Source organism: Herpailurus yagouaroundi, unplaced genomic scaffold (assembly GCF_014898765.1).
Source record: "Herpailurus yagouaroundi ecotype Mexico unplaced genomic scaffold, PumYag 208, whole genome shotgun sequence".
Lineage (NCBI taxonomy): Eukaryota > Metazoa > Chordata > Mammalia > Carnivora > Felidae > Herpailurus > Herpailurus yagouaroundi.
In genome coordinates, this window is record NW_024412439.1 from 9,829,327 (window position 1) to 9,849,329 (window position 20,003).

Sequence of the window (20,003 nt, forward strand, 5' to 3'; positions counted from 1 at the left end):
TCCCTACTTGGAGAGCTACAGCCATGTCGCCTTAGAGGCGTTCAGAGGCGTCCTTAACTGGCCGTTAGGGGTCGCTTCCAGTTCGCATCTGGGAAACTTCGGTCGTGACGTCGTGGGTCTTCTGGTGGCATTACCTATACTTGAGTGATGCATATGTAGAGACTTGAGGCACCCTCTTGGCGCAGCTGGCCGGTTAGCTCAGTTGGTTAGAGCGTGGTGCTAATAACGCCAAGGTCGCGGGTTCGATCCCCGTACGGGCCACAGTGGTCTTTTTATCTTTTTTTTCTTATCCCCCTTACCCATCCCTCCTCCCCTCCGCACACCTGCTGTTTACAACCCACAAGTTTCTGCGCGGAACCGATGACTTTTGATCGCAGACGACGTGGCACCCACCGCCTCTCAAATCGCTAGCACACTGCCAGGCTTGGAAGGGAGGTGCCCGGGCGGAGGGAGCCTTCTCCGGGAGGCGGTGGGGGACAGGATCAGGTCCCGGCGGAGGAGCCCAGGGAGGCGGGGCGCGGCGGCTGCAAGTTCCCTGCTGGTGCTGTATCCGCGCTCTCGGCTCCCGAACCCCAAAGTTGCTCGGGGCCTTGTCTGCAGGGTTTGTGAACTGAGAAAGGCTAGCACGAGGACTTCCCTCAGACGGTGTAGTCGTGGCCGAGTGGTTAAGGCGATGGACTAGAAATCCATTGGGGTCTCCCCGCGCAGGTTCGAATCCTGCCGACTACGCACGTTTTTGCTTCTCCGACGTTCTGGCCGCGTCCCTGTGTCCAAGGTCAGGGACCGATCCCGCAGAATCTGGATGTCAGGGATCCTACACTCCCGGGGGTACCCCGAGCCAGCACTTCTGCCTAGGGTTCATATGTTTGTTTTATTCCTTTCGACCCTGTGGGCATCCCACGGCGAGAGAGCGATGCCGAATCCCGCCGCTCTGCGGAAAGTAGTTTTAGAAAAGTCTGAAGGTGCCGCGGCCGCGCTCCGAGCGCTCTATTCCTGTAGTGCAGCTTCGGAAGGAAGCCGGGTGTCTTTGGCGCCGTGGCTTAGTTGGTTAAAGCGCCTGTCTAGTAAACAGGAGATCCTGGGTTCGAATCCCAGCGGTGCCTTTATTTCAGCCCTAGCGGGGGTTTTTAACGTTTTGTCGGTAAATCCATATTCTTTAATGGGTGTATGGGGTGCTTTTTACACCAGGGGAGCAAGGGCTCCAGTTCCGCCCTCGGAGCACCCAGATTTCCCGCTGAAACGACTTGCCACTCCCGGGACACCACCGCTCCAAAAGCTCGCCCCTCCGACCCGGCCTACGTCTTCCTTTGAGCAGCGGCTGTGGCACCGGCTGTGCGGGTGGGCTAGCCTCGAACCCCGCGAGAGGAGCCCCCACCCCCACCCCCACCCCCGCCCAGTCTCTACCCCAGGACGCCCCGGGGCGCCTGAGCCGCCTTGTTTGGTGTGGTTCTTCGTTGTATTTTGGGGGGTTGGGGCCTCAAAATTACATATGTACATAGGTATTTTTAATACTTTTTTTCATTAGAAAGAATTTGGGGAGGGTGCATATTGTATATGCTGCTCTTTCACGCACAGTTACCTTCATTGGTCTTATTATACTGGCGGAAAGTCAGGGTTAGGAGTTAGCAGAGAATGCGTGCCATCCGCTTTCCTCCAAGAGGGTGCTGACGGGCTGGCACCACGAATGCGGGCAGGGTGAGAGCCGAAGAGCGGTCTTTGCGGGGGAGTGGCTCCACAAGGTCAAGCGCGGAAGCCCTGGGGGCGCACTTCTGGAACCCTGAAGCCGATCTCGAAAGGCTGTGGATGGAGGAGGCAGGAAGTAGGCGGTTGGCAGGGCCTAAACCTTCCTGGAAGACAGGCAGAAAGATCTCGATACATTGATACAAGCCTTTGGCTCCCGAACCATTCTAAAATGTCTGAGCAGAAGTATGGTCTAGAAGGAATTGCTCTCTGGAGATGACAGGTCTCGATGCCGCACCACCCAAAGTTCGTGCTAAAACGTGGACCGCATTATGTGCGTCCAGGCACACCCCGTTTTCTCCAAGGGCTCGTGAGAAGGAAGAGGAAATCACAACCCAATGCGCTCAGGGCAGGGACAGGATGCTGTGACAACACGGAGAGAAGGAGCATCTCATGGGGACTAAGAGTAGAGAGTGATCAGGGGAGGCTTTCCGGAGGAGGTGAGCTAAGTCTTGAAGACCAGTGGAAATTTGCCACACGTTCTCTTAAACGACGAGTACTGTATATCAGCCAGTGTTCCGGGTGCTGGAAATACAGCAGGGAACAATAAACACAACGAAAGTGTTTTAAATATTAAATTAGACAATACACTAGATAGATGCTACATAAAAGAATAACACAAGGGATCAGAGTGTGTGTGTGTGTGTGTGTGTGTGTGTGTGTGTGTGTGTGTGTGTTGGGAGGGCGGAGACGGTTGGTGATAGAAATGTCAAAGGCTTGCACCCGGGCAGTTGTAGAAGACATGGAAAGGAGGGGTTAAATGCAAGGCATGTTTATGGTCGGTAAATGGTCGGATGTAGAGTCTGAAAAGAGGCAGATATTCAGGATAGAGCCACAGATCTTTAGCACTTTAGCGAAGTGCTGGGGGCAGAGGTGCAAACAACTCCAATTCACCAAGAATATTTTTTCTCTCTTTCCCACCCAGTCTTTTTCAAGCAACTGTGACTACCCGAAGCCGCAGCTTAGAACTCCATTTCTCCGGGCAAAGCTTTGGCTCCTGTTAAAATCTAAAACACAGCAAATTCAACAGTAATCAGTTTACACCTCAGTTCTTGGATCCTAAAAGTGGGGTCCACGGGTGGGGCTTCAGGGAGTGGGTGAACTCTCCGATGCTGTATGCGTTTTTCTAGGGAAAAGGACCATGTTCTTTGAGGAATGTAGGGCTCGGCCTCTGCGTAGATTAGGTGCCTGAGACCAGGTGAGAGAGTGGTAACTAGAGACCTGGGGAAAGCTGGCGCCCAAGGGGAGGAGAGAGATGACGAAAGGGCAAAGGGGAGGCAGATGCCAGCCCCGAGCGCTTCATCCACTTGAAAAGGCCTGGGACGCTGACGGGACAGGATGGGCTGCTCTCTGCTCCCCTTCCCCGCCGCCTGGCCAGGGACACTGGGAAAAGAAAAAAGCCAAGCGGTGAAACTGAGGTCTCCTCACCAAAGTGCCTGTGGGCGGGGCATGAGGAAGGGCCCCACAAATCACAGGACTGGGCGATGGAGCAAAATGGTTCAGCCCAGAGATGCTCCGAGGTCGCCGCTGGAAGAGCAGGGAAGGCAGAGCAGGTGGCGGGCAGCGGACTCCACCAGCTCCTGCGGGGACTCCAGGCAGCCCCCAGGTGAGAGCGTGGTGAGTGTAGTTAGAGCTTAGAGACCCTGAGAGGGGATAGCAGCCGGGGAGACCCTGCGAGGCCCCAAGGCCGGGTGTGCTGGCCTTAGACCACACTCCTGCCGGCGTTTGCCTCCGAGCACCTTTCTGGGGGTCTTAGACGGCAGGTAGAAGGGTCACCTTCCCGGCCATCCTAGGAGGTAAGCGGACAGCGGAGGGTAGACGGGAGGGTAGGGGGAGCCTGACTGTGCAGGCGGGAAATCCTGGAGGCAGTGCTGGTGGGGCTGTTGGACGGCAGGGACGGCCCTGGTCGTCAGACCTGGCACCTCGTCCCCAATCACGCAGGTTGGAAAGCCTGTCCCCTACCCCGCCCCGCCAGCCATTCATCTCAATGACTCCTCCTCCGTGGGTCTTCTTGGCCCCGGGAATTATTCCCTTGCCTGGGCACCTGCCCTGCTCGTGGCTTCAGGAGGGATGGACAGGTGCAGGGACAGACAGAGGAGCAGATGTCCACCTAGGAATCTCAGGGCTCATTCGTTGTCCCCAACCAGGCATCTCCACCGCCTATCTTTAAAGCTCTGCGCCAGAGGACTGGGTCCGAGGACGCCGGGAGCAGGCGGCAAGAGTTGAGCCCCCAGGTTATGGAGTGGCACCGAGACAATGACCACAGGGAAGCGGAAACTCGGGTGCTCAAGGTAGTCCCGGAGAGCCGCGCGGCGGTGGGGGGAGGCCGAGACCACTCCCTCCTACTTCCCCGACGTTATTTCCTGGGAGGAGTCGGCGTTCGCTGGCGGGAGCGGTGATTCCCGGACCCGGCTCGCGAGTCCGCGGTACCCGGCGGGTGGTCCCTGCGGGCGCGCCAGGGCCGCTCCCCCGCCGTGAGCCGTGGCCCTCGGACCGCGGCGAGCCCGGTACGACCTCTAAAGGCGTCCGCGAGCGCACTTACACGTCGGCTCGTTGGTCTAGGGGTATGATTCTCGCTTCGGGTGCGAGAGGTCCCGGGTTCAAATCCCGGACGAGCCCACCTTCGGTTTTGGCGCGAAAAGCGAGGGCCGCCGCGGCCTGGCGAGCGGGAACGGCGCCCGGCGTGCAGGCGGATCTGCGACCCCGCCAAGCGAGCGGAGAGCCTGGAACAGGTGCGCTGGGAGCTCTTTTGTTCCGTTCGCACACCCGGCGGCCGTAGGGAACTCGCGGGGCACAGCCGGTCCAGGCCGGGGTGCGCAGGGCCGCGTGCGGACCTGGGCCAGCCCCGCTCATTCTGGCGCGGCGGCTGGGGTTGTGCGTGACGTGGGGTGGACCCGAGTGGGAGCGGAACCTGTCGGAAGTCGGGTCTCCGCGGCCTCGCAGGCGGTCTGCTTCCCGAGTCGCTCAGTCGCCGTCAGGAGCTCTCGCGGGTTTGTCCCAGCGGCCGGAGGGAGCAAAGCCCCGGCCCAGGGCGCGCTGGGCACCAGATCCTCGAGTCGCAGAGCGTGCTCTTCAGCTCCTTCCTCGTTAGTATAGTGGTGAGTATCCCCGCCTGTCACGCGGGAGACCGGGGTTCGATTCCCCGACGGGGAGAAGCGTGTCGCCTTTTGCCCTTTTCTTTCTATAACAAATCCCACTTGCAACCAAGCAACCGTCCTGGGCTGTGGGGTGGAGATTTTTTTTTTTTTTTTTTTTTTTTTTTAATTAATAAGAGGAAGGAAAGGGAAGGAAGAAGGTAAAAGATAGTGGGTCCTCACTCGTTCTAAAAGCTCGGCGCTCAGCCCTCTGTGGTGGCCAGTGGATCCCGGCAGACCCCTGATCCCGGAGAGGGCGGCGAAAAGTTCTAAAACTGAAGGCTACTGCGTTGGCCGGGAATCGAACCCGGGTCAACTGCTTGGAAGGCAGCTATGCTCACCACTATACCACCAACGCCCGCTGGCGAACCTTGCTCCCGACGCTAGAACTTCCGAACGTGCGCAGGCGCGGGGCCTGCGAGAAGCCCCCTTCGAGCTCAAGCGCAGGACGCACGTCAACGAAGCCGCGACCGAGGCGGCAGGTGACACGCAGCCTACAGATGAGAAACCGAAGTTCAGAGGACCTATGTGAAGGGGCTTTCGGAGTCACTGGGAGAGCCTCGGTTATATCTAAGACTTGTCTGGGGGGCCAGGACTGCCGCGACGCCGCGTGGGCTTTGTCACCCCCAGAAACAAGTCCCAAACGCACAGATCGCTTCTCTGTTGGGCGAACCCGATGTGTCGCAAGGTTGAAGAACTGAGCCTTGCGCCAAGCGCGCCTGAGCACATCTACCCACAGTAGGAGCTTTGAGTCCTAGGTGTTCACTCCCGGCTCTCGAAAGGACTCGGACAGAACCTTCGGGGCCGGCCCTGAGGCTGTGGCTCCGCCCCTTATCGCTGACGATCGATCTGTTCACGAGATCCGTGCAGCCCCCGGCTCGAGGAGGCCTCGTGGCGCAACGGTAGCGCGTCTGACTCCAGATCAGAAGGTTGCGTGTTCAAATCACGTCGGGGTCATGGAAGCTCGCAATTTTAGATGTATGTTTATATTTTTCCGGAAAAGAAAGGGGGGGGGAAAAAAGATTTGTTTCTACGTATGAAAAAAATACAAACCTCAGCGTTCCTGTGCTTTTGCTTTTCCCAAAGTGTATGGATTTTCTCCTAAAATACAAATGTTGGAACGTCTATTGCAGCTTTCCAGTAGTGATCCTTTTAATCTCAGATATTTTAGGTATCCCAACACAAACTGTTCACGGGGAGCTGCGAGTTCTTGTTCAGAAAATGTACTTGGAACAATAAAGATTCTTTATTGGAAGGGATGCAGCAAGAATTGATAATTATTATAAGTAACAATGAATTAAAGAGATGTTCTCCAGGGGCGCCTGGGTGGCTTAGTCGGTTGGGCCTGCGACTTGAGCTCAGGTCATGATCTCGTGGTTTGTGAGTTGGAGCCCCGCTAGGGAATCTGTGCTGACAGCTCAGAGCCTGAATCCTGCTTCAGATTCTGTCTGCCCCTCCCCTGCTCATGCTCTGTCTCTCTGTCTCTCAATAATAAACATTAAAAAAAAGAGAGAGAGAGATGTTCTCCAGGCTTCTCAATGGTGACTAGAAGCCACCTGCATTTTTGCTGCTTCTGGTCTATTGGGGGACCAAAGAAATACAGGCCAGCCACTCTATAAGCCTTGTCTTTCCCAGCAGGCAATTCTTCCCGGACATCTCTTTCCTTAACAGTGTTTGTTTGAAAGTACCAGACCTGGGCTGGGCCAGCTCTGCACCCCGCACAGGGCAGACACCTGCACGATGTTTGGCCCTCTCCGTCTGCTCCGCTCCCTGTTTGCTCTCCCGGTTCAGTGAACTGCATTCAATTCGTAAAGAACCTCTTGCTCTCATCCACTGGGGCCAGGTGATGCCTTAGTCATAATGATAGCTGACACTGAGGGCTTGCTGTGGGCCAGCCACGGAGCCAAGCGCTTCAGAGACCTTTCCTCAATTAATCCTGACAGCCAGCTTGCAAGGCTGTATAACCATGCCCATCTTAGAGCTGACACTCAGCAGGATTGATCCGTTTGCCAAGCAACACAGATTGCAAGTGGTGGGCTCAGAGGCAAACGCGTAATGCCCAAGCCCACAGGCTTTCTCCTGCATGGTGTTCCCTAAGAGCCCACCTGAGGAGTGACCAGGTAAGGTTAGTGGCCCCAGGGGAAGGGAGGATGACCTCCGAGTGTGGTTTATGGTCCAGAAGAGCCCAGGGATTAGGGATGGGATGTTTGTAGTCTAGAGACCAAATCCAGTCCACAGACACGTTTGGTGACTGATTTGCCAACATTGACAGCTCAGTCAATTTCACACGCAAATCTAGATTCCTAGCTTCTCTTGAAAATTCAAAAGATCCGTCCACACCTGGGGGCTACGCTTTCACATAGTAACAATCCACTAGAGCGGAGTCTTGCCTCTGTCTTTGAGACATGCCTTCCCCCTTTGACACACTCCCCATCACGGAAGCTGAGGTCCATCATACACCAACCTAGGGACGATCCAAAAAACCTGGGGTTCGGAAAAAGCCTGGATTTTTTGGCAGAAACAGGACAGTGAGTTCCCACCCTGACCCCTTTTGCTTCAGATACGTAGCACTGATAGATAAAATATAAAATATAGAGAACTAAAAGGCCATAGAAAGGCTTACAAATGAACAATTCAGTAGTCCAAATGCAAAACCTTGAACTGGGCCGATGAAGGGAACAGGATCCTGACTGGGGACAGAGAGGGAAGCCAGAGCCTCAGCGCTATCCTTGTATCAGAAAAGGAGGCTGTAAAACAAACCACCAACTCCCTGCCTGGAACCACAGGCCCGAAAGGGCAGGAGGACTCAGATGTGGCTCAAGACCAGAAACACGTCCAACTTTCCCTCTCCCCCATGATTGCATTTGAGATACCCTCAATATCACAGTGAGGCAGGAGCCCCCAAATACCATGATAAGACCTGATTTTTTGACTGGGAGCGAGGAGGTAACAGCAATGGCCAGATTGTAGGTCAGGGAGCAATGTGTGACATGAAGAGAGAGAGAGAGAGAAAACAACAAAATGAAACACTCTTCTGGCCCAGACGACATTACAAACCCAAATCCCAAAACGTATGAAGAAGCATAACTGGAACAGAGACAATAATTGGAAGATATGAAAATAAGTGTACGGGGCAGTCCGGCAGAGAATTTAAAGTAAGTGTGACTGGGATATGTAAAAAGATAAATAACAAAATCAAATCATGAGACAAAAAGACAAAGATTCAATAAAGTCATATGGATAGGCAACTGACCAATTAGAAATCTCACACATGGATGACAGATGTAATAAAAGAAGTCTAGGTAGGGGTGCCTGGCTGGCTCAGTCGGTTAAGCCTCCGACTCTAGGTTTCGGCTCAGGTCATGATCTCGTGGTTTCCTGAGTTCAAGGTCCACATTGGGCTCTGCGCTGACAGTGCAGAGCCTGCTTGGAATTCTCTCTCTCTCTCCCTCTCTCTCTGCCCCTCCCCTACTCACACTGTCTCTGTCTCTCTTAAAATAAATAAACTTAAAAAAAAAAGTCTATCTTATATCTTAAACTGGGAACAGTCTGAAAGAGATTTAGCTATCAAAAAAAAAAAAAAATAGAACTCAAGAATTTACCCAAAACACAGCACAGAACAGAGGGACGAGAAATTTCAAAAGCATGAAAAAACAAGCTAACTGATGTGGAAGATAGATTTAGAAGCTCTGATTACCTCTTGAGGAGTTTCAGAAAAAAGACAATAGAAAATAGTAAAGAAACAGTACACATAGACTTAATTATTACATTTTTGCACTGAAGCTTCACCTGGATGCCTTTTATTTCACACACACACACACACACACACACACACACACACACACACACATCAGAAGCAAACAGGAAAAAATTGGTTAAGATTGAAATAATTGAATAGTAGTTATGCAATTGCTTTAAAAAGTATTCCTGTGGGAATGCAAGCTGGTACAGCCACTCTGGAAAACAGTATGGAGTTTCCTCAAAAAACTAAAAACAGAACTACCCTATGACCCAGCAATTGCACCACTAGGCATTTATCCATGGGATACAGGTGTGTTGTTTCGAAGGGACACATGCACCCCCATGTTTATAGCAGCCCTATCGACAATAGCCAAACTATGGAAAGAGCCCAAATGTCCATCGATGGATGAATGGATAAAGAAGATGCAGTATATGTATACAATGGAGTATTATTCGGCAATCAAAAAGAAGGAAATCTTGCCATTTGCAACTACGTGGATGGAACTGGAGGGTATTACGCTACGTGAAATTAGTCAGAGAAAGACAAAAATCATATGACTTCATTCATGTGAGAACTTTAAGAGACAAAACAGATGAACATAAGGGAAGGGAAACAAAAATAATATAAAAACAAGGAGGGAGACAAAACAGAAGAGACTCATAAATATGGAGAACAAACTGAGGGTTACTGGAGGGTGTGGGAGGGAGGATGCGCTAAATGGGGGCGGGGCATTAAGGAATCTACTCCTGAAATCATTGTTGCACCATATGCTAATTAATTTGGATGTAAATTTAAAAAAATAAAAAATTAAATTAAAAAAATAAAATAAGATAAAATCATAGCAGATAGCATGCAAAATAAAAGCTCATTTAAAGATCAATTTTAGGGTTATCTGGGTGGCTCAGTTGGTTGGGCATCCAACTTTGGGTCCGGTCATGGTCTCACAGTTTGTGCATTTAAGCCCTGCATCCAGCTTTGTGCTGACTCTGTGGAGACAGCTTAGGATTTGCTCTCTCCCTCTGTCTCTGCCCCTCCCCTTCTCTCTCTCTCTCTCTCTCTCTCTCTCTCCCCCTCAAAAATAAACATTAACAAATGATAATAAAGATCAATTTTACTTCTTGGTGTGAAAAAAAAAAGTATTCCTGGTATTTGAAATATTTTGTAATATTTTTTTTCCATATTTTTTTTGGTGGTAAAATACACTTACCATAAAATTTACCATCTTAACCATTTTAATGTGTACAACTCAGGGGGTTGTAGTATGGTTACACAGTTGTTCACCAATCACCACGATGTGATTACGGAATGTTTTCTTTTTTTATTATTTTTCATTTTTTTTAAGTCTATTTGAGAGAAAGAAAGCACAAGTTGGGGAGGGGCAGAGAGAGAGGGTAGTGGAGAGAGAGAATCCCAAGCAGGCTCTGCATGGTTGGTGGAGAGCCCGATGTGGGGCTCGAACTCATGAACTGTGAGATCTTGAGCCTAAGTCCCCCACTTAACTGACTGAGCCACCCAGGCACCCCCAGAACATTTCATCACTCTGAAAAGAAACCCCTGTAGCCATTGGCCATCCCTCCCCATTTCCCCCGCCCCCTTGGGAGTATTGGCCAGGCTCCCCCCAAACCAGCCCCTTCCAGATCCTTCTGAGTCTACTCCTCATTCCTGAAAGAGGCTTATTGGTTGATACTGAGAATTCGTGTCTTGACATTTCTTTGGGGGAGATTCCATTATGAGAAATACAAGGGACTAACATCTATGCATCCCGAGCGTTATAGTATCCCAGCCATCCTGCCCTGAACACATCCTGTCCCTTTAGAACACGATCCAATCCTGCCCCTTCCCAGTCTTGGGAAAATACGCCCCAGCAAGAAGGCCACTGACAACTCCCCCCCACTGACCTCTCCAGAAGCTCTGGGGTAAACAACAGGGATTTTGTTCACTAACTTGAACAGGCAGCTGATGGTTGCCTAGCCGATAGAACAGATAGTTTTTGTTTTGTTTTGTGGTTTATGAATAATGCAAATCCCGGTCCTGTGCTGGCCCCGTCAAATATTCCTGAAAGGCCAAATATCTTCTGGCAAAATGTGCGAGTGGGAATTTAAAGACCGTGGAGGGACGGGGACACTGTATGGGATCGATCAGGCATATCCCACCCTTGCACTGCGTCTCCTGACACATTCCGGAAACATCTCCCTTCGCTAGGTCATGAGGAATAAAGGAGGCTGCAGGGGATAGAATTTTCACAAAGCTTTTCATTAGCTAGTCTCTCTAGGCCAAGTACGTTGATGAAGTCACTACAGTTGAGGTGGGCTCTCTCCCTGATCTCGGGAAGCGGGGTTAAGCTGACCCTAAGTAAAAACAATCCACCTCCAGAAGCAAAATTATTTTTTCACAAATGGCAGAGGGGTGCCCTTGGTTGCCAAATCTCTGGAGATACCTCATCACACACAGATCTCTGAACTTTTGTATTAACCATGGGCTCCCCAGAATGAAATTGCAAGCCACACAGCTTGTGGTACACAGCTATTTCTACCCCCCACCCCTTGGTGTTTTCACTGCAGTGGCTACGAGAGATACTCACTTTACCAGGATCCTTTGCAGTAGTCATGTGACACAGTTTTGGCCAAGGAGAAATCTATTGGGTACTTCTGGAAAGGCTTCTGCTTATCCTGATAAAAGGGGCACAAACCGTTGGCCGCCATCTTGCACTCATAAGGAACGTGTGAAGAGAATCACAGAAAGGCAATCCAGATCTCTAACAAAACGGCTACGTACTTGCTGACTTCTTGCTACGCAGGAGAAAATAGATCCCTATTGTTTGTGCCATTGTTAACTGGGCCTTCTGCAACTTGCAGCCAAAAGCATTAGGAAATGACCGAGAAACCCATAAGCACTTCTTGGATTTACATTTGGCTGAGTTATATGAAACTGGTGTTTTTGTAGGTCAAATGATTGACTCTCAACAGTTTAACGTCATTTATTCAAACTCTATGACTAAGAACCCTTGAGGCTGGGTCTGTAGATGTGCGTCCGTGAGTATTCTTTTGACCCCAAATAACCAAACCCTCAAGTCAATGCATTAGGGAAAGTGCAGAATAGGCGTCCAGGGGCTCAACAACATCATCAAAGCCTTGGGTTCTTCCCAGGCCTCTCTTCTGCCTTCTACGAGGTCAAGCTTCATTCTCAGGCTGCTTCCTTCAGGAGTACCACCAGCAGCAAGGTGTGCTTTGTGGAGAAAAGGAGTTCTGCCCAGCGTTCTGGACAAGAATCCTAAAAGTCCCACTAACTGGGTCACTTGGGTCACACGCTTATCCCCCGAACCATGACCGTGATTCTGGTCGTGGTGTAAATCGATCAGCATCCAATCCTGGGTTGGCGATGGTGTCAGCTTCCCTCTCAGATCCACAACATTTTGGGTGCTTTCTGGAAGTGGGAATGGCTAGGAGAATGGACACTGGCTAGGTAACCACGTTGTCCACAAGAGGTCTCCACCAAGTTGGAGATTAGGAGTTGGCAGAAACAGAAACCACTAGAGTGGAATCCGTAGACACTTGGTTCTTTCCATACCTGGGCTATTATAAATACTGCTCAGTGAACATGGGAATACAGATATTTTTTTGAATTTTGCCTTCCTTTTCTTTGGATAAATACTCAGAGGTAGAATTGCCAGACCCTACGGTAGTCCTATCTTTAAGTTTTTGATGACTCCGTGCTGTTTTCCACAGTGGCTGCACCAATTTACATTCCTACCAACCGTGCACAAGGGCTCCCTTTTCTCACATCCTCACCGGTGCTTGTCACTTCCCATCTTTTGGATGATAACCATTCGAACAGGTGTGAAGCTATGTCTCATTGTGGTTTTGATTTGCATTTCCTTGATGATTAATGATGTCAAGCATCTTTCTCGTATTTCTTGGCCGTCCGTATGTCTTCTTTGGAGAAACGTCTATTCCGATCTTCAGCCCGTTTTTAAATCAGCTTGTTTTTTGCTGTTAAAAAGTTGTATGAGTTCATTAGGTATTGGGGGTATCCGCCCCTTATCAGGTATACGCTTTGCAAATATTTTTTTCCCATGCACCACCTTGCCTTTTCGTTTGTCGACGGTTTCCTTTGCAGAGGCCTTCAGTTTGCTGAAGTCACGCTTGTTTGTTTTTGCTCTTGCTTTTGACTGTGTTGTCAGAGTTAAAAAATAACAATAATTATTGCCAAGGCCTATGTCAAGAAACCTACAGCCTGTGTTTTCTTATAGGAGTCTTATGGTTTCAGGTCTTACGTCCCAGTCTTTAATTAATCACTTTTCAGTTCATTTTTGGGTCTAGTGTAAGACAGTGATCCCAGTTTCGTTCTTTTGCCTGTGTACCTGTCCAGTTTTCCCAGCACCATTCATTGAGGAGACCGCCCTTTCCCCATTGTGTATTCTTGGCAACTTTTTCATAAATTAATTAACCATGTATGTGTGAGTTTATTGCTGGGCTCTCTGCTCAGTCCCATCGATCTATGCGGCGGTGTTTACGCCAATACCTCGCTGTGTGAATTACTGTAGCTTTGTAACAGCCTGAAATCTGGGAGCGTGATGTCTTGTCACTAGCTTTGTTCTTTCTCCATTGCTTTGGCCAGTTGGATTCTTTGGCGGTTCCATACAAATTTGGTACTTTTTTTTTTTTTTTTTTCTACTTCTGTAGAATATGTAACTGGAATTTTGATGGAGGTTGCATGGAATCTGTAGATTGTAGCGGGGGGAACAAGGGAGTTTGCTTCACAAACGGCGCTGGCATAATGAACTCCCCGTGTGTCCGAAACAAAGACCCTGGTCCCTACATACAGAAGGATACATCCCAGATACATTAAAATTTTAAATTAAAGGAAAAAGACCTTGACTCCCGGACAAGGTAAACTTTGCTCAGCCAGAACCCCAGCGATATTCCGCCTCTAACTTTGGGCCCCACCCGCTACGTCACGGGGTGTCCAGCCAATGAGAATTGGGCATGGACAGCGCGCTCAGCCAATGGGGTCACGGCGGGAGATTTGAAAGGGCCTCAGCGGGGGGAGGGCCTGGCAGGTTCAGTCGTTTGCCCGGGGCCCGGAAGGTGGCCGTGCTCGGGCTCCAGGTGAGCCGGCTCCCTTTCGCGGGTCTTGCGCTGGGAGAGGCCAGGCGATCGGGCAGGTCGGGGGTCCGTTGGGCGGGCCCGCGCGCACCCGTGGGGCTGCTGGGAGCTCCAGGGTAGAGGGAGGGTCCCGAACTGGCGGTGCGCAGGGAGAGGGCGGGGGCGGCGAGACCAGCACCCCAGTGCGCCCCGATGAGCCAGCGAGCTGACCTGCTCCGTTTCACCGGCCCCAGGCCTGCGCTTCCGGCTAGATCGGTCCGATCCCTCCCTCTCTCGCTCCCTCTTTTTTTTCTGCTTCCTACAGCCCTGTTTCCCTTGTCTGCCCAGCTCTCCTCCCCCCTTTCCCTCCCAGGATGGCCCAGAAGGAGAACGCCTACCCCTGGCCCTACGGCCGGCAGACGGTAAGGGCTGTCCCACTTCCCCTCCCCCCACCCGCATGGAGAGTTCCTGCCTGGGGATTTGAGGTCCCGCGGGGGCCGGGGGCGGGGCGGAATCCTCCAAATCGCCCTCGGTTTTGCTCCGACGTCTGGGTCCCAAGAGTTTGCTGGCGGGAACCCGGTCCGGTCATTTGCAACTACATCCTATCAGGCGCTGCCAACTGGAATCTGACCCGCCTGCGAGGACCGTCTACAGGGTTGAGCCTCCTTGTCACGTATACATGCTATCTCGGCCGAGCAGACAGGTTCCGTGGTTCCCAACCCTTATCCCGAAATAATAGGCTAAGTAGGAAATAGAAATAGACTCTGAACGGGCTTATGTAAGTTTAAAAGATTAATAATTTGGAGTCTGTTTTAACGACTGGTGTGAAGGAAAGATCTAAAGAGATTTATTTTCCAGTTGTCCTACGACCTTTTCAGTGGCGAGTCTACTCTCTGATTTGAAATGCCACCTTTATTGTATGAAATGCCCCCCTGTATGTGGGTCTGTTTCTGGACCCTGTTTTGTTCAGCTTGCTCATCTGTAACTTCTGTGCTCGTATCATTGCTCGGGAATGGGTTTTTAGGGCACCAGGTTTTCTTTTTCTCTTGGCTAAGAACAAGGAAGGGGCTCTCGTAGGCTTTGCTCCCTCGTCGGTGGGGCGTGGGTATCCTGCAGCGTCCATCTATCCCCTTGCCCACCAGCTCGCCTCCTCGTGGAGCACTTATCAAGGCTCTCAAGAATGGAGGCTGAGGGGCGCCTGGGTGGCCCAGTGGGTTAAGCGACCGATTATTGGTTTCGGCTCAGGTCCTGATCTCACGGTTTCATGAGATCCAGCGCCACATCAGGCTCTGCGGTGACAGCGTGGATGGAGCCTGCTTGGGATTCTCCCTCTCCTTCTCTCGCTACCCCTCCCCTGCTCACGCTGTCTCTGTCTCTCCCAAAATAAATAAACTTAAAAGAAAAAAAAAGAACGGAGACTGAAATAGAAACCGTTGTCATGTCTACAGTGACAAAAAACAGATGTATATATTACTCGGAGAAATAGCAAGTGAGAAGTGGTCCGGGGGCATCAGAGTAGCCCTCGCTGCCTCCAGAGCCTCTTGTTGCAAAGGGGTAAATACTGGAATTTGTTGCAACATTCAAGACCTCCAGGACCTCATCTAAGCCTTATGAGACTGAGCTTTTTAGGGAGAGTGAGGGTGCCTCTGCCGATCCTTGAATTGGGGGCATTTGTTAACCTGCCCTCTACTGCCCGCTGGGATGGGAGCTGGTGTGAATGAGCGTGGGGTTGCAGATGGACCGGACTGTAGAGGTTGGACAGTTTCGTGCCTGAGAATGTGGTGTGGGCCAGGGCCGAAGAGGTGAAATGTTTGGTGTTGGGGTGACTGAGTCCTTTTTAAAAAAAATTTTTTTTTAATGTTTATTTTTGAGGAAGAGAGAGAGAGTGCATGAGCGGGGGAGGGGGCAGAGAGAGAAAGAGAGAGACACACACAGAATCCGAAGCAGGCTTGAGGCTCAGAGCTGTCAGCATCGAGCCCAATGCGGGGCTCGAACTCAGGAACCGTGAGATCATGACCCGAGCTGAAGTCGGATGCTTAACCGACAGAGCCATGGTGCCCCAAGTCCTTTGCTTCTTATCTCAGGCCACCTTAGGTTGCTTACTAAGAACCCATTTTATGGGCTCCCCGGTGGCTCAGTCAGTGGACCATCTGACTCTTCATTTCCGTTCAGGTCATGCTGTCACGGTTCTTGGGATCGAGCCCCGCTTTGGGCTCTGTGCTGACAATGGAGAGCCTGATTGGGATTCTCTCTCTCCCTCTCTGCCCCTCCCCTGCTCTCTCTCTCTCTCAAAATAAATAAGCATAAAAAAAAAAAAAAAAAGAAGAACCTATTTTAATACAGAGCGATGAGGAGTGGAGCTTTGGGAGTTTTGGGCAAAACTGTGGTCTCAGTGTTCCTCTTTGAACAGGTGGGTGGCTGGGTGACCCTCAGCAAGTACTGAAATGCTGCTGGTAGCACATTCCAAGCGGGTCCCTGGAACAAAGGCACCCTCAGAGCTCCCCCTGCTCCTTCTCAGACTCAGCCTGGCCTGAACACCCTGCCCCAGAGGGTCCTCCGGAAGGAGCCCGCCACCCCATCGGCGCTCGTCCTCATGAGCCGCTCCAACACCCAGCCCACAGGTAACCGGGACCCGGGAGAGGATTGAGCTGGGCGGACCAGGGTCTAGGGGGTGGGTGCAGGGATGAAGATATCAAAGCAGGGCCTCAACTCCCCTGTCGTTTGCTTAGCCCCTGGCCAGAAGGTGGTAGAGAACAGCAGTGGGACCCCCAACTTCTCCATGTGAGTACCCAAGCCTTGGGGTGGCGGGGGAGGAGACAGGACAGGGAATAGGTAGGAAACGAGAGAGGTAGCCGAGCTCCTGGTCCCTCCTCCACTCCCTCCGGAGGGAAACAGGGCTCAGGGAGTGCCCACCTCGGGGGACCGCCCCCGGCCGTCACTCGGCTGCCTTCCTCCCACTTCCAAGCAGGCGATCCTTCACCATCGATGACTTTGAGATTGGGCGTCCTCTGGGCAAAGGCAAGTTTGGCAACGTGTACCTGGCTCGGGAGAAGAAAAGCCATTTCATCGTGGCGCTCAAGGTCCTGTTCAAGTCTCAGATAGAAAAGGAGGGTGTGGAGCACCAGCTTCGCAGGGAGATCGAAATCCAGGCCCATCTGCAGTACGAGCCCCTGTGCGCCGACCCAAGCCCCTCCCGGCTCCTCCCTCCGCTCTCCTTTCACCCCCCGCCCCATCCAGACTGCCTCTTCCGCTGCCACTTAGCGCCCCGGAGCTCCCAGTCCCCAACGGGACCCCGGTTTGCCCCACGTGGCACTGTTGTCTTTCCCATTTCCTTCTGTCAGGGTGCAACCTGAGTCCTCCCTTCCCTCCTCCAGGCACCCCAACATCTTGCGTCTCTACAACTATTTCTACGACCGCCGAAGGATCTACTTGATTCTGGAGTATGCCCCCCGGGGCGAGCTCTACAAGGAGCTGCAGAAGAGCCGCACTTTTGACGAGCAGCGAACAGCCACGGTCCGGGCGGGTGGGCGCCTGGGGCACCGGCAGGGGCCCGAGGCTGGGCCCCCCCCCCCCGCTGCTTGTAGCTTGAGGTCCAGCCTTGTCTGACATCCTGTCATTGCCCCCACCCCCACCCCCCAGATCATGGAGGAGCTGGCGGACGCTCTGTTGTACTGCCACGGGAAGAAGGTGATTCACAGAGACATAAAGCCAGAGAATCTGCTCTTGGGGCTCCAGGGAGAGCTGAAGATCGCCGACTTTGGCTGGTCTGTGCATGCCCCCTCCCTGAGGTATGGTGGGCCGGGAGCCCTGCCCCAGGGGCGAATGGCTGGGGCGGTCAAAATAATACCACTGCAGAGCTCCTTACCTAGACACATGTGGGTTTGTCCTCCTGTCCGTAGAGACACAGCAATATCTTTCCAAGAATCGGAGACCCGCAATTTTGTTGCCCAGATTTCCTGCTGAATATGTTGGGACCCTCTTACCATGTTGCTGAGGATGTTCCCACATCATCTGTAATGGCTCCATAGTATTGCACCATAGACATGGAACCTGATATATTTCATTGCTTCCTGGACTTTTGACATGTCCCCAGTTTTTCCTTCACCCCCCGTTTTTCCTTTACTTCTAAGATGAGCGTTGCCCTTAGATCTGATTATTTCCAGGTACATCCCCCTGTGTGCCATTCTACCTCTATTTTTTTCATAATATTTATTTATTTATTTTTGAGGTGTGGGGGGAGGGAGAGGCAGAGAGAGAGAGAGGGAGACACAGAGTCCGAAGCAGGCTCCAGGCTCCGAGCTGTCCGCATAGAGCCTGACGCGGGGCTTGAACTCACGAACCGTGAGATCATGACCTGAGCCGAAGTTGGACGCTTAACCGACTGAGCCACCCAGGCGCCCCACTTTGGGTTGTACCTAGTCCTGCCCCCGGGACCCTGTCAGAGTCTGGTTGAGACACCCCGCTGGCGCATGCTGGGGGTCGCTTGGCTGTCGAATGGCGGGGAAAAGAGAGGCCATCTTTATCTGGGGTCTCTTCCCCCCTCCCCAATCCACCCAGGAGGAAGACGATGTGTGGCACCTTGGACTACCTGCCTCCAGAAATGATTGAAGGGCGCACGCACAACGAGAAGGTGGATCTGTGGTGCATCGGGGTCCTTTGCTATGAGCTGCTGGTGGGAAACCCGCCCTTCGAGAGCGCCTCACACAATGAGACCTATCGACGCATCGTCAAGGTAGGAGGGTGGGCCCCAGTGCCTGGCGGGGGCTTCGCACAGAGGCCAGGGGCCGGCAGGGCCTGGGCCCTAGGTCATTGTCCAAGTGAACTGGGTGGTCAGGGATAAAGCTACGGGGGCCCTTCTTCCTCTCCTGCAGGTAGACCTGAAGTTCCCCCCATCCGTGCCCACGGGAGCCCAGGACCTCATCTCCAAGCTGCTCAAGCATAACCCCTCCGAACGGCTGCCCTTGGCCCAGGTCTCAGCCCACCCTTGGGTCCGGGCCCACTCTCGGAGGGTGCTGCCTCCCTCCGCCCTTCAGTCTGTCCCGTGACTTGTCCCTGTCATTCATTCGGTTGTGTCTGTCTGTATGCCTGTATCTGTGTATTTGGAAGGAGGGGTACCCGGCCTGTTCCTCTGTCTGTCTTCTACCTCCTTTTTATTTAATAAAGGCTGAAGCTTTTTATACAGAAGCAATTAAATTTTTTTTTCCAATGTTTATTTATTTTTGGGACAGAGAGAGACAGAGCATGAACGGGGGAGGGGCAGAGAGAGAGGGAGACACAGAATCGGAAACAGGCTCCAGGCTCCGAGCCATCAGCCCAGAGCCCGACGCGGGGCTCGAACTCAAGGACCGCGAGATCGTGACCTGGCTGAAGTCGGACGCTTAACTGACTGCGCCACCCAGGCGCCCCTACAGAAGCATTTATATGGAAGCTTTTTATAGGGACGAGTTTAGACTTTCACAGGTAGAGACTGCCGTGGGGGAAGTTTCCCCTAGAGGGAGGGGATGGGGGCCAGGCAGGCACTGCACCGACGTCCCCAGCCAGCAGCCACCCTCGTTCTGTTCCCAGCCACCCCCGTCATTTCTTCCTCTGCTCTGGCCCCCAGGGCCTGGCCGCTGGGGCCCCAGATCCCCTCTGCTGCCCCTGAACATCACTTGCCTCTCCCCTCCTCCTCTTCTCTCAAATGCTGCCCCTCTAAGCCTTTCCTTCTGGTTCAGTCTCCACCAACCTAGGAGCAACTGAACGTTGCTGTCCCTTAGAAGCTGTCTGTTTCGCCGCTCAAATCTGGTTACCTGGTCCACCGGAGGTTACCTGGTCCACCGGAAGTCACAAGGGTCGTGACGGGAGAGCTCACTTTTAACGTCCGTATTCGTGAGCGCCATGCTACAATGGTGTAGCGATCCCTTTCCACAGTGCACACGTTTATTTTCTGTGCATCTGGAACATGAACTCAGTGCTTACTGCTACCACGTAGTCTAGGGGGAAGAAAGGTTCTTTCTTTATCAGATTAAGGAAGGGTTTGGTTTCTTGGTCTCCCGAACAGGTGTTGACTTTCATCAAATGCTTTTCCTGCCTCTGTTGGTTATTTGCTCTTTTGGTCAAGGCCAAGTATGTGAATAAATTTCCTTTTTTATACTTCATGTAGTTTAAAAAAAATTGTTTTTTAAAATCAGTGTTCTTGGGGCGCCTGGGTGGCGCAGTCGGTTAAGCGTCCGGCTTCAGCCAGGTCACGATCTCGCGGTCCGTGAGTTCGAGCCCCGCGTCGGGCTCTGGGCTGACGGCTCTGGGCTGACGGCTCGGAGCCTG

The 20,003-nt window shown here is 52.3% G+C and overlaps 1 protein-coding gene, 1 long non-coding RNA gene and 7 other non-coding genes across 21 annotated transcripts; 8 read left to right on the plus strand and 1 right to left on the minus strand.

The window, feature by feature from the left end:
- The first annotated feature begins 187 nt into the window (after window positions 1-187).
- On the plus strand, window positions 188-261 carry TRNAI-AAU (transfer RNA isoleucine (anticodon AAU)). Its single transcript has one exon. It is a non-coding gene; the product is annotated as a tRNA-Ile (tRNA).
- Window positions 262-647: 386 nt separating this feature from the next.
- On the plus strand, window positions 648-729 carry TRNAS-AGA (transfer RNA serine (anticodon AGA)). The gene has a single exon. It is a non-coding gene; the product is annotated as a tRNA-Ser (tRNA).
- A 300-nt stretch (window positions 730-1,029) lies between these two features.
- TRNAT-AGU (transfer RNA threonine (anticodon AGU)) lies at window positions 1,030-1,103 on the plus strand. The gene has a single exon. It is a non-coding gene; the product is annotated as a tRNA-Thr (tRNA).
- A 3,184-nt stretch (window positions 1,104-4,287) lies between these two features.
- TRNAP-CGG (transfer RNA proline (anticodon CGG)) lies at window positions 4,288-4,359 on the plus strand. The gene has a single exon. It is a non-coding gene; the product is annotated as a tRNA-Pro (tRNA).
- On the plus strand, window positions 4,292-18,881 carry AURKB (aurora kinase B). Of its 13 annotated transcripts, none has more exons than XM_040453283.1 (9): window positions 13,629-13,724; window positions 14,049-14,122; window positions 16,219-16,321; window positions 16,430-16,481; window positions 16,666-16,860; window positions 17,075-17,213; window positions 17,340-17,488; window positions 18,258-18,432; window positions 18,572-18,881. In XM_040453283.1, the coding sequence occupies exons 2-9, from the start codon at window positions 14,075-14,077 to the stop codon at window positions 18,743-18,745; spliced, it is 1,035 nt and encodes a 344-aa protein (XP_040309217.1). In that variant the 5' UTR covers window positions 13,629-13,724; window positions 14,049-14,074; the 3' UTR covers window positions 18,746-18,881. The 13 variants fall into 13 exon arrangements, with proteins under 13 accessions (XP_040309216.1, XP_040309221.1, XP_040309211.1 ...); XM_040453286.1 differs by having other exon boundaries at window positions 16,669-16,860; XM_040453284.1 differs by having other exon boundaries at window positions 13,630-13,724; window positions 14,026-14,122.
- On the plus strand, window positions 4,479-6,006 carry LOC121015952 (uncharacterized). The gene is made up of 2 exons (XR_005784056.1): window positions 4,479-4,838; window positions 5,070-6,006. It is a non-coding gene; the product is annotated as an uncharacterized LOC121015952 (long non-coding RNA).
- Window positions 4,822-4,893, plus strand: TRNAD-GUC (transfer RNA aspartic acid (anticodon GUC)). The gene has a single exon. It is a non-coding gene; the product is annotated as a tRNA-Asp (tRNA).
- On the minus strand, window positions 5,161-5,232 carry TRNAG-UCC (transfer RNA glycine (anticodon UCC)). Its single transcript has one exon. It is a non-coding gene; the product is annotated as a tRNA-Gly (tRNA).
- On the plus strand, window positions 5,760-5,831 carry TRNAW-CCA (transfer RNA tryptophan (anticodon CCA)). The gene has a single exon. It is a non-coding gene; the product is annotated as a tRNA-Trp (tRNA).
- Window positions 18,882-20,003: the final 1,122 nt, after the last annotated feature.

Excerpts from the sequence above, each read along its gene's own strand:
- AURKB (XM_040453277.1), top strand. The coding sequence starts at position 13,602 with ATGGACAGCGCGCTCAGCCAATGGGGTCACGGCGGGAGATTTGAAAGG. Across the intron at positions 14,123-16,218 it reads GGCCCTACGGCCGGCAGACG|ACTCAGCCTGGCCTGAACAC; the intron begins GTAAGGGCTGTC and ends GCTCCTTCTCAG. Across the intron at positions 17,214-17,339 it reads ACGAGCAGCGAACAGCCACG|ATCATGGAGGAGCTGGCGGA; the intron begins GTCCGGGCGGGT and ends CCCACCCCCCAG.